This window comes from Homarus americanus, unplaced genomic scaffold (genome assembly GCF_018991925.1).
Source record: "Homarus americanus isolate GMGI-L3 unplaced genomic scaffold, GMGI_Hamer_2.0 scaffold11022, whole genome shotgun sequence".
NCBI lineage: Eukaryota > Metazoa > Arthropoda > Malacostraca > Decapoda > Nephropidae > Homarus > Homarus americanus.
In genome coordinates, this window is record NW_024737068.1 from 7353694 (window position 1) to 7365862 (window position 12169).

The following is a 12169-nucleotide window of genomic DNA, read 5'->3' on the forward strand; positions in this document are numbered from 1 at the left end:
ATAAAGGGTTGTCAACCTGTATATATATATAATTTTTTTTTCCAATAAAATGGAGAAATCTATCCTTGAACCTTCTCTTTTTTAATAAAAGCTTAATTTATCTGCCTTAGCTTCACTACCAACCATTTCCACTGTCTGCACAGCAACACTTTTCTCTGGAAAAAGAGAATATTACTGTAGTACTTCCCCGAGCCTTGAGAATTCACTCAAAACTACATCACTTCTTGACAGGTTTAAGACTCCCTTTCTCACTCTGGCCCAAATGTTTCCAGAACAATTTAAACACCAAGAGAATTTCACTAAAATTGGTAAGACAAAGAAGAAACTCGTGATATAAAAAATCTGAACACTAACTGGTATTGACTGACTGTTATATGTATTATTGCAACAGTACATTATGTTCTTTTTTCAGGTAAATGCTTGCAATGGACAATATATGTACACTTTGTGAATCCTCATCAGTAATTATGTTCAATTTAGAGATGTTGCCTTCTCAGTATAGATCACACAGCACATCACTAGTAATGGTCAACATTAAACATGTATAATGTAACTTGTTTTTACACTGTATCATTTAACCAAATTCAATTTCAGTCTATAATTTCCACCAGCTATCATTTTACTACCCATTTGGGCAGTCAATCTGTTCTTTGTTACAACTTTCGTTGTTCAGTGTTAGTTCAGAGAAAACCCTCACAGGATGTAACACCCTTCCCACAATTGCTTCATACAGGTATTTTTTAATAAATCCATTTTAAAGTTTCTGCAGTGTGTGTGTGAGAGGAGAGGAAGATCCAAATGTGTGATTTTAAGAGACTACGAAATATTCACAGGGCAGAATATACTTTAATAATGCATTTATATAGATATAGCACTAACAAAAGCCATTACCAATGACAATCTCAAAGTTATGGATAACCTTCATCTTGTTAGGTATACAGGACAATCATAAGCTGAATATTTTGTAATACTTTATTTCAGAATATATAATGTACCTTTGTACCTAATTACTACAGGTACATCTTTAATCTTGGTCGCAAATAAACAAAATACACCATTATATTATAGGGGCAGATCTGGGGGGTGTCCTGGACCCCCTTTTTTTATTAATTACTATTAACCTCAGTATATCTCCTACTATCATGTGTACATGGTTTCAAAATTACCTCAAAATGCCCATGATATTGGTCAGATTTCAAAAAAAAATTATGGGGTTTACAGCCCCCTAACTGGGCGGGTTCACTGTGCTCGCCATATTCCCCTACCCACAACTTCTTGGACCCTCCCTCTTGATATTCATGGATCTGCCCCTGTTATAGTAGTTATAACTGACAAAGAACTCACAACTGAATTTCAAGAAGAAACTTTTATTCTACCATTAAGCTATTAATGTCTATACTGTACTTATGAATAATGCAATGCTAAATAAATAACAATGGCACATTAAATTTCCATACAGTACTACAATATGAACTTTAGTACAGGCATTTTGAAAAAAAATTAGTGTAAAGCATAAGACAAGCATTGACAAAATATTTTTAAAGAACTGCTATCCATATAAAGTAATTAAAACACAAGTACAGTATGTACTGATGTTTATCAAGAAGATGGAAATACAATAAACCAAATTTCATCCTGAAAATGAGTCCACCACAGGCCTTTTGGTACACCATCTATTTAATGAACATGAAGTAGACTTGAACAAAACTAGAATATGGTGGTCCTTTCTATACAGTATTCATTGTATCATTGTATGAAATAGTCCTGTATCTTAAACACTTGGAGGGATTTTTTTTTAGCTCTCAGGTATTCTTCGTACATGCAATATACAGGTTGACAACCCTTTATCCGAAATTCCGAAAACCGAAAAGCTCTAAAAATCAGTTTTTTTTTTTTTTTTTTTTACAGGGATTATTAGCCCACCCAGGCACAGATCACTGACCCACATCGGGGCCTGGGGGGCGAAAATGTAATAGTAATAATAATTATAATAATAATAATTATTCATAGTAAATACAAATTTTAATAAAAATACACGAAAATAAAATAATAATGATTACAATAATAATAATAATAATTATAAAACATAACAATAAAATTAATAATAATAATAATAACAATAATACTGTAATAATAAAATAATAATACAGTAAAGAAATACAAGAATGAAAAAAAGATCAAAAGTGAGAAACAAGACTTAGACCTATAAATTATTATTATAATTTTTATTATATTTTAGACCCCCAGGCCCCAATGTGGGTCAGTGATCTATGCCCGGGTGGGCTAATACACACACAAAAAAAAAAAAAACTAACCATTCTGAAAACCGAAATGCCTCTGGCCCCAAGGATTGTCAACCTGTACTAGTGTTAATAATAATATGCAAAAATATACAAAGCATCCATACAAATTGAGGATACACAGTAATCAAGAGTAAGCATGGATAAAATATTATCAAAAACACTCAAGCAGCTTAAAATGATCACCTGGAGAAGCTTCCATTGATAACTTCATTTTGTAGCCAGGGTTGCCCTATCATTCATTTTATCACAATCTTTCACTTCTCAGTCCCTTTGCATGTACATATAACTTTCAGAAATGCCTAGTCATATCTGTACAGCACTTTGTTCATTTCCACACCTCTATTTAACTTTTTGTGTTTCTTATTCTTACATCTTAGTTACCCTAAATATTGGTCATAAGTACATCTTGATATAAGTATTGCAATACAGAAAAAATAATATAAGGAAAGAGAGTATGTGCTGGGCAGAGCAGAAGGACCAAGGTGTGATTGTTAACAATGAGCTGAAGTTCTCGGGCCATTGCAAGAAGAAGGTAAATCAGGCAAATACATTATTGGGTCTTATAAGAAGGTAGTTCAGATATCTAGACGGTCCGTCCCTCGTAACGATCTTCCCCATCTGGAGTACTGTCACCCCGTTTGGTCCCGAGATATGCTAGGGACTGTCAGTTGGTTGAAAATATTCAAAGGAGGGCCACCAGACTGGTGCCTGCACTTCGGCACCTTGTACTGCGCACATCATTGTCATTCCTAAAAACCCCCTTTAATTCATATTACATAACATTCAAATCCACCGCACTTGTAGAATCTCAGTAAATGGGAAACACTGATAAAGGATAACTCACCTACTCAATGTTAATGAATCATGTGTTGTATTGTACCCAGGTACGGTTATATAATATTCATTGTATGTATTCATAGCATTATGGAGTACTCAGGGTATCCATAAGGTGATTGGGAAAGTCCAGTTGAGCCGGACTATTGTACTGTAGGACTAAGTGTGGATCATGGTTTGACGGTCATACTATTTACGTCTGTGAACCTGTAGCGAACATAACTTCCACAGACATCATATGAAAATACATGAGAACAATGATTTGGAAAAGGGATAAATGTATCAGAACCATGTGAGGTGTTGGAAGTGACCCAGAAACTATACTTGAAAAGAGATATCTTGTATATATCGGTGTGAACTTAATACACCTCGTATCCTCGCGTGACGTATAACCACGGCATGTACAGTGATTAGAGAATCTTATGTCTGTGTTCAAATAGTGCAATGTGTGAGAGGAGGATTCCTAATTACAGTTTTAAATGAAGTGGATATACCCACGCCATGAACATTTGGCTTTTGTTTTAAGGGAGCTTCCTTTGTACCCGCCTCGAGTGTGCCACATTGATATTATAACCCAATGAATTTACCCACGAACTAGCAAACCAGAACCTGACCTTAGTGTGTAATTTAGGACTAAAATATGTGTTTATAAGGCATGAGTTATAATATACCGGAAAGTGTTCAGGTGAGAACCGTAAGAAATAAAAGTAAAAATTAAAGATTGGAAACTGTAGGCCTACGCGTGATGAGCGACGGGGCACTGCCCTCAGTGTCCTCCGTTCTACCGTCACCTCAGGTTAGTGTCCTCTATCGGGCTACATCCCGCCCTGTAAAAAAAGGCTTATATAGCGGTTATTACAGATTAAAGCTTTGCCTGATGTATAAATGAAATAGTAATGTGTTAGGGAGTGTGATAACCGCCCATCAGGCATTATTTCTCAGTGTCCTCCGTTCTACCGTCACCTCAGGTCCCATGCGGTCGGAGTGCCTTGCTGGGCGGCGGCCATTATCCCTGTGAGCGTCCCACCAGGTGGTGACTACTCCCAGCTATGCCAATCCCCTGTGAACCTGTGGATTCCCAGCACACCACCGCAAACGAGTAGGAACAAATAAGGAAACGCTTGAGGAACTCCGCGGTCGTCACTTGGAGTGACCTATAATACCAGGCATAGAAATAGTACTGGTATGTCTCTTGGTGTAGCCCTCGTCTCTACCCACCAAGGGCGGTGTGCAAACGAGGTGCCTGATATGTATACCTAGAAATTACAAGGAGTCCCATACTTGCAGGTGTGGAGTGTAACAGGTGTGTTGAGATGGTGCTACTATGTATGATAACTTATGGTGCTATATTCCATACAGGTGGAGCAGTCTGACGTGTTAAGGGGTAGTGTAAGAAGGAATGACCGAGGTAAGGAGGTCACGGATTGTTATGCAATAAGTATGTGGATGACACGCAATTAATGTAAGATGTCTGGTGCCGAGCAGGGTAACCAACATCTTCGTTGTTCTTCTGAGGAAGGCCAACTCACTTGTATGTTTTTTTACCAGTATGTTTTATAAGGAATAAATTAATTAAGACATGTTATGGTTTCACCCTTCTTTCTCCTTATCGATCTGGTCAATGAAAAACCTAACTCAATGCCTAGTCCACTCTGCCCGCTACCTAACGAGCTACACACTGCCCAGAAGGGGTCTGGTGGCAGCAACCCTTAAAATTAAGACTATAGTTAAGTTTTCCCTTTAGAATTAGTGACCCCAGTACCTGGTAGTATAACCTCAGCTACCCTGAGAGGTTGGAGCGCCTGAACTTTCCTAGCTTATACTACAGACGGGCAAGGGGTGACATAATTGAAGTATATAAGCATCTCATGGGGCACTACTCAGTCGTGTGTCCTTACTTGGAGCTGGCAGAAACTCGCCCCACAAGGGGTCACAGCTCAAGATTGAAGCCGCAAGTCCAGAAAACTGTGAGGGCAAACTTTTTAGGAGTGAGAGTTGTGAACTCTTGGATCAATATACCAGAAAGTGTTGTGACGGCACCGAGTGTGAGCTCTTTCAAGACCAGACTTGACCAACACTGGAGCCGGTGCATGCCCAGTACTTCCCAACAGTGCGTAACAGAGACGTGACCGATCCCCCAAGCAACTAACGAGCCGATCTTTTGGTGAAGAGGATAAAAGAAAAGTAAAAGTAAACAGAGACGTGACCTATCGCCCAAGCGGCCAACGAGCCGATCAGTGGTGAAGAGGATAAAAGTAAAAAATGTAGAAGAGGATATCCCAAGGTAACGTGACATATTGTGAATGTGGGATATGAAAAATTGGCCAAGAATAATTCAGTGGTGGATGGTAGGTGAGAATGCAAAGACCATGAGTATATGGAAGGATGGGGTGAAGATTAATTAGATGTGAGGGAGATTACAACCGTGGTGATACAGTGTTTGAGTGATTTAAGGGATGATGCTGGCTTGAGTGAAGCAACACAGGTAGATAATCAGATTTGGGGCCCTGTTATGTAAGAATACCATACTGTATAGAGGTACAGTATATTTAATTTTCTATCAACATTAAGCTCTCTTTCAGACAACACGTAATTCTTCATTTAACTTTAGACACAATTAATTTTCTACAATAATCCTTTCCTTTAATCACATTGTTTGAAGAATCAGTTTTATTCATTTCATGTCAGTTTCAGAAGTTGTTTTAATAACTCACCAAAATTATAAGCTGTACAATTACTGATATGACGTAAATAATAATCAACAGGTACTTCATACCCCGGAATGGAATATTCTGACAAAATTTCTGTTAAACATTTTCTTGTGTGTTGCAGCAACTTGTTGACATCAAAACTAGAATACTGTGAGGATTCAGAGGTTTCCTCATCAGCTAACTTAGTTATGTGCACATTTGCATTACATGAACACTCTCTACATTCATATAAGATCAATGCTGTAGAATCTCTTTTGGAAGTTACTCTTTCTACTTTATGGTAGCCTACACACACACTACAATGTGAAACTTCAGAAACTTGATTTGTGGTGGGGTTCCTCCATTTCTTTGAATTTTCATCAACATGTTTATAAAGTGGTGCCATGCTCTGAAGGACTTGCAATCCAGCTTCAAATAAATTTCTTGAAGGAACAAGAGAAAGTAGCCAGATGCCTATCCTTACATTAACTCTATTTTCCTTGAAAACTTCGTCAGCAAATGGTATCAAAACATCCACAATATTCAAAGTGCATGACAATTCAAAAGATTTCAAGCACTTGAGAACTGTTGCTAACTCCCAGACTTGCTCACCTGTGCAAATTACTTCTTTGTCCTGGTGTTCAAGTCCTTTACTATAGGTAATGTATGCCTTCAATTCAGCTCTCAAATTTCTCTCTGCAGTTTCTATCACTGTTGTTGCATACATTTCATTCTGCACAGTTTTCATGGCGTTTACGGAGAGAGCGGGGAGGTTCTCGAGAGATTTTACAACTTTTTTCCAACTCTTGCATCCAATTTTCCAATACACTCTGTCTAAGTCATCAACTTCATCAGTTTTGTTATTACTTATGGCAGAATTATTGAACTTTAAGAATAGATTGCATTTAACACCATAGTTCTTCATGGCTTCAACAACTGGTGGGATTTCTTGATAGTCAGAAAATGTTACAAATGTAACAAAGTGCTCTGTTATGTCTTGACCAAAGAGTGTTGATACATAATCCATGACAAGTCTTTCTGATGAGGTTAAACGTACCAAGTGAGCCTGTGCCACAAAACCAATAACATGGACCTCTAAATTTTGAGAGGCAGCATTAGCCAAGAAGGTTTTGAGTGACTGGATATGATCACGCACTTCTGCCCCCGAGGAATCGTTTAAGCCTGGAGTATCTATGATTGTGAAAGGAGTATCATTTGCACCAGAACAGAATGTGTAAGCTGTTATTGATGTTGTGCGAGATCGTACATCATTTGAGTTTCCAACAACATGCACTACTTCACCATCAGCACTTTTAACACCTGAAAAGTAATTAGCAACAAAGTTCACTAGTGTTGTCTTCCCACTACCAGAAGCTCCAAGAAGAATTATGGTCTTGGGTTTCTTTTCAGAGAGAACCCCATAATACTTCCTCTTCATTCCACACCCATCACAAGCTTCCTTCACAGGCTTGAGGTATCCTGGCAAGTGAGTGATATTTCCTTTATCTTCAGGGATACTTAGTTTGTTAAATCCTGTATATTTTGCTCCTGGCTTGTGTGTGTCATCTGAATATTTTGCTATTAATTTACCTACCCCAGAAGGTTCTGCACAAGAACTGGGGAACTTCGAAGTATTTCCTTCCTCATTTTTCTTACAATTTTGATATGATTTATTGGAACCCATATTCTCATCATTTTCCTTTGAAGTTTTACCTAGATTTATATCCTTATCTTTAACATCTGTAGCAAACTCTCCCCTTAAATCTGGGATGACATTAAGTAATCCCCTTTTCAATAATGCTTGATTTTCAGAAGTCTTTGAACTACCAGTAACAAGACCTCTCTTTGCATCAACATATAGATTGTTCGACTCCTCCTTTAATTGTGCTCCTTGATCACAGCCTTGAGTGTCTTCTACAAGATGTTTCTCAAGTCCAGTAGAGCCTTCAGCTTCTTCTAACATCAACTTATCACAAACTGATGATGGTTTCTTACATCTCTTAATGCACTCTCTTGCCTGAACTGAAGCCCCATCTTCCTTAAATTCATGTGATGGGTCTTTGGTATGAGGTATTTCAATATTTTCATGTACTATGCTACTGCTTGAAATAGTCTGATTCACTGACTGAACTACATGACTATTAGGAGCCAGATGCATTGAGCTAGGATAATGGTAAAAATAATCACTGGCATTATAATTTTCTTTCTGTTTCTGGATAGTTGTTCTGCTGGCTGTAATTATTTCACGTACTTGGGGATCTTTATCAATTCCAGGGTTTACATTGTTTTCTTTCTCACATTTTCCATCTGGACAAATGCATTTTTGACATTTTGTTTGTCCTGGTAAATGTGAGACTTTATCTTTACCTAAAATTTGTAATTTGTCTTCCAAACTTTCTCGTGGATTACTTCCACGGTGACTTTTATGGACCTCTACTGGTTGGATGCCTTTACAGGATTTCCCTTCTTTCTGTAACCCTTGGGTTTTCTCAGCTGATATAGGATGTTTTTCTTTTCTTAAGTATCTACCGTTACCACCGTGACCAACTCCAAGCATAATATTGGGGTTATGAAGGTTAGAATAATTTCTTGTTATTGATCTGTTGCTTGTTTGCCTCTGAACACCTTTATTAGCAGAACTACAGAGTCCTCTAAGTCTGGAATTATTTTCGTTTGAAGTAGCTTGTTGATTCTTTACTTTATCATTTGAAGAAATGAGTGTGCTCTCCAAATGAACCAAGTTTTGCTTCTGATCTGTGTTTGGTACTATAGTACAGTTGTTCTTCATTGTGTTGTTAAGACCAGAAGCAGGTGTGGGTTCAGAAGAGGTGGTACATGGAACAGGAGTTAACAAATAGGCAGTATAAGGGTACGTGGCTTCAGATTCTCTTAAATGGCGACAAAATTCCAATAAGCTATGTTTACAGGAGGTAAGCTCCTTACCCTTTCCTCCTCTAGGATATATATAAGCCCTTGTAAATGCTGTGACAATTCCCAGCGGGATATAGTTAACCTTACCACTATTTACCACAGTAAGAAGGTATTTTTTCAAGTCAGACAACATATCATCTGCTATTAGGCATGAAAAATGGATAAGCATGTCAGCGTTGTATTTAAAATTCACTGAACTCACAATATGAGTTTGATGATGGGGTAACACATTATCTCCTTTCTTCTCAATTATTTTGGATCCTTTCAGAAGAATGACATCTCCAGTCTTTATATTCCTGAACTCTTGTACCCACTCTGACTTTCTCCAAATGTCAGATTCTCTCACGTAATAATCAAGTTCCCCTTTCTTTCTAATTTCAAAGTCAAATCTAGGTGGGCACAACTGTGTCCTGATATTGTTCATTTGTTCACAAGGGGAGAACTTCTTTAGTATCCCATTGTAAGTCCATCCTGGTGTTACCTCATAGTCAAAAACAAACACCTCTTCTCTTTTTGGTATTCTAAAAAAAGAAAAAGAAAATAATTACTACGTTATTAATTTCTTTCTTTACTTCAACAACAATAAGGTATTTATAAAGAAAAGAAAAAAGAAAAAACTTTGCCCAAATAAAAATAACAAAAACATATGATAACTAAATAAATGCACAGTAAAGGTATCCCTAGTTTAGCATTAATTCACTTAATGTTAATTCGCTTGAGCATTCACAATTTTGATACCCTTTCTTGCTTAATGTTAGGTCACAATTTGGTTTAGCGAAAGCATGGTTTACTGGAAAAGGGGAAAAACTGGAGATGAGAGGCCTGTGAGATGGCATATTACCTTTGTTAAATGTATTAAAACTATTTAAGTTGTGGAAAAATCGCTACAATACTTTGATGTGGCTTAGAATTATAGAAAACATAATATAAAACTATATAATAAGAAAAATGAGGAGCATGGATGTGTAGAGGTATTAGACTGTGTGTTGCCAACTCACCAGCCCAGCCACCCATCTCCCCCCGATGTGATTTCTCTCTCTCTCCTCACACACACACTCTCTGAATCAGCTGGGTGACTGCCCGTCTGAACTGTGTTGCATCGCCCAGATGATGATTTGAGTATGGAAGGACCGATTTTTTTTCACATAATATGTGCAATCGTATTTTATGATATGCTATGTATCAATTTTATTGTTTATCATAGTAATTTTTGCTGTATTGTATGCAAATTGAAATTTGTTCAAATTGGCTTCACTTTGTGCTCACTAAATCATTCAACTCTGAACCAAATCGTTTATATAGAAGTTTGGTGTCAATAAATCAATCGTTTAACTTCCAAACCCCTTATAAGAAAATATTGTTATTATTATGGAGTACAGGAAAACTTCGCTATTTTCACAACCCCGCTAATCTGCAATTGATATTTTAACACCCCCATTCAATATTCGCAGAGCATACCCCACTTATTCGCAAAGAAAAATTACGATACCCTACAGCTCTCATATTCCGCTGTAAGGCCCACTTCACACAAGTGTTTTTCTAAATTAATGAGGTTCAATGGGACTGTTCACACGGTGCACACGCAGGAGATGCTCACCCCATGCATGTACTTGTACTTCCACATGCAGTGTGGAAAAAACATGCCAGGCATTCTAGAAATCTTCATGTGGCAATGGTAAATGCTAGTTCAAATGTTCACACACACATTTCTTTTGTACTGCTTTGTAGTTATTTTATTGCATTACAGTCCATGGAGTGTACCTGTATTTAAAAAAAAATATGTTGCTATAAAATAAGAAATATGAAGAACATGGGTGTGTATGTGTGTGTGAAATGAATGGGTATGCAAACTTGTTCTTTTAATACTTCAATTCAACGCATGAAAATAAAATATTTTAGTTTTACAGAACTCTATACTAATATTTATTTCCGAGAATATATTCATTCAGGCACAGTTAAGGTAAAATATACATGTGATGTAACAGTTTTTCAACTGAAAACGATTCGAAAAACATGTGTACCGTCTAGCTGATACTCAACAGCTGGTGGTGCGTCATGCGTCGTTGTAAACAATAGGAGGTTGACGTAGATTACCGGGTATTATATTAAGTGTGAAATATCGAAAAGGTTTCTATTACCAGTATTTTTTGTAGATCAATGAGAACTGTGATACCGTATAAGATATGATAAGTTAGCCTGTGCCAAGAACTTCAACATAGACTACTGAAAGCAAGTTGTAAGGTAATTTAGCCTATTGTAAGTTGGTGAGCTTCATTTGCTGAAGGAACTGCACAACTTTTCATTACTAATTGGTACATATTTTACGTTTCCATTGCACGGGTTCAACCTAACAAAACTATTACGCATGTATAGGACGACCCCCAATTTTTTTGCCTAAAAATTTGGTCTTAAAAACTCGAACTATACACAAGTATATACGGTATATAAGGGATTCATTCGTCCTAACTTGGAGTACTGCTCTCATATCTGGGGTGGCTCCTCTTCTGTCAAACTGTTAGATAGGGTGGAATCAAAGGCATTTCGTCTTATTAACTCTCCTCCTTTAGACGACAATCTCTCTTCCCTTTCTCTTCGCCGCTATGTTACTTCACTCTCTCTTTTTTACAGGTACTATTAACAGGCAATGTTCGGTGGCTTTGGCATCCTCTGTACCGCCGGCAAGGTCCTTGACATGGGCTCGTAATACACGTCATGCCTGCTGTGCCCACCGTTTCTCTGTGGATGTCGGTCACACGAGAATAACCCGTTATAGTACCTCCTTCTTTCCTCACACAGCCAAACTGTGGAATGCTCTGCCTTCTTCTGTGTTTCCATATTTATAAAATCTGTCTCACTTTAAAAAGCTGGTTTTCCGGCATCTTCGTGGTGTAGATTAACACAGTATAACCTTTTTGTTCTCTATTTTCAATTTCATTCTGTTCTTATTTCCCAGGCTCCGTTGTGGGTCGTTTGACCTGTGCCCGGGTGGGCTAATTCCCGTAAAAAATAAATAAATGACAAATTAAACATGCCTGAGCAAATAAATAAATTTAATAAAAACATAACGAATACTGTTACCGGGTAAGTAACTGAAAAACTGTGTATATGTTTCGTAAACTGCACATACAAATCTGCAAAAAAATTTTTATATCATCACTTCTCTTCAGCAATGCCTTTCCATTCAGTAATTTGAAACGCAAGACATTTAATGAGCTCCTCTGGGATGTATCCTAAGTAGCGAGGGAAATCCTAATAGCTGACCTTAAATCTGTCAGCCTCTACATGCAGGCTAAATCCAAATTGGCTACATGTTGAGAAGTACTGTTTCAATTTATGAAACTCAGAAAACAAGACTTTCTCGAGTCACTAGAACTTCCTCTACAAATAAAACAGAACATCAACCTTGCCCAA

The 12169-nt window shown here is 37.4% G+C and overlaps 1 protein-coding gene across 5 annotated transcripts in view; it reads right to left on the bottom strand.

Moving 5' to 3' along the window:
- Nucleotides 1–12169, bottom strand: part of LOC121872931 — a 40133-nt gene that overhangs the window by 15306 nt on the left and 12658 nt on the right. For 2 of the 5 annotated variants that reach the window (XM_042376063.1, XM_042376062.1), the window contains exon 3: nt 5278–9279. The exons of 2 other annotated variants lie outside the window; for them this stretch is intronic. In XM_042376063.1, the coding sequence (XP_042231997.1) occupies nt 5817–9279 (3463 nt within the window). In that variant the 3' untranslated portion in view covers nt 5278–5816. Of the gene's footprint in view, nt 1–3808; nt 3965–5277; nt 9280–12169 lie in introns of those variants that run through there. One more of the 5 variants, XR_006090171.1, reaches the window with a different exon arrangement.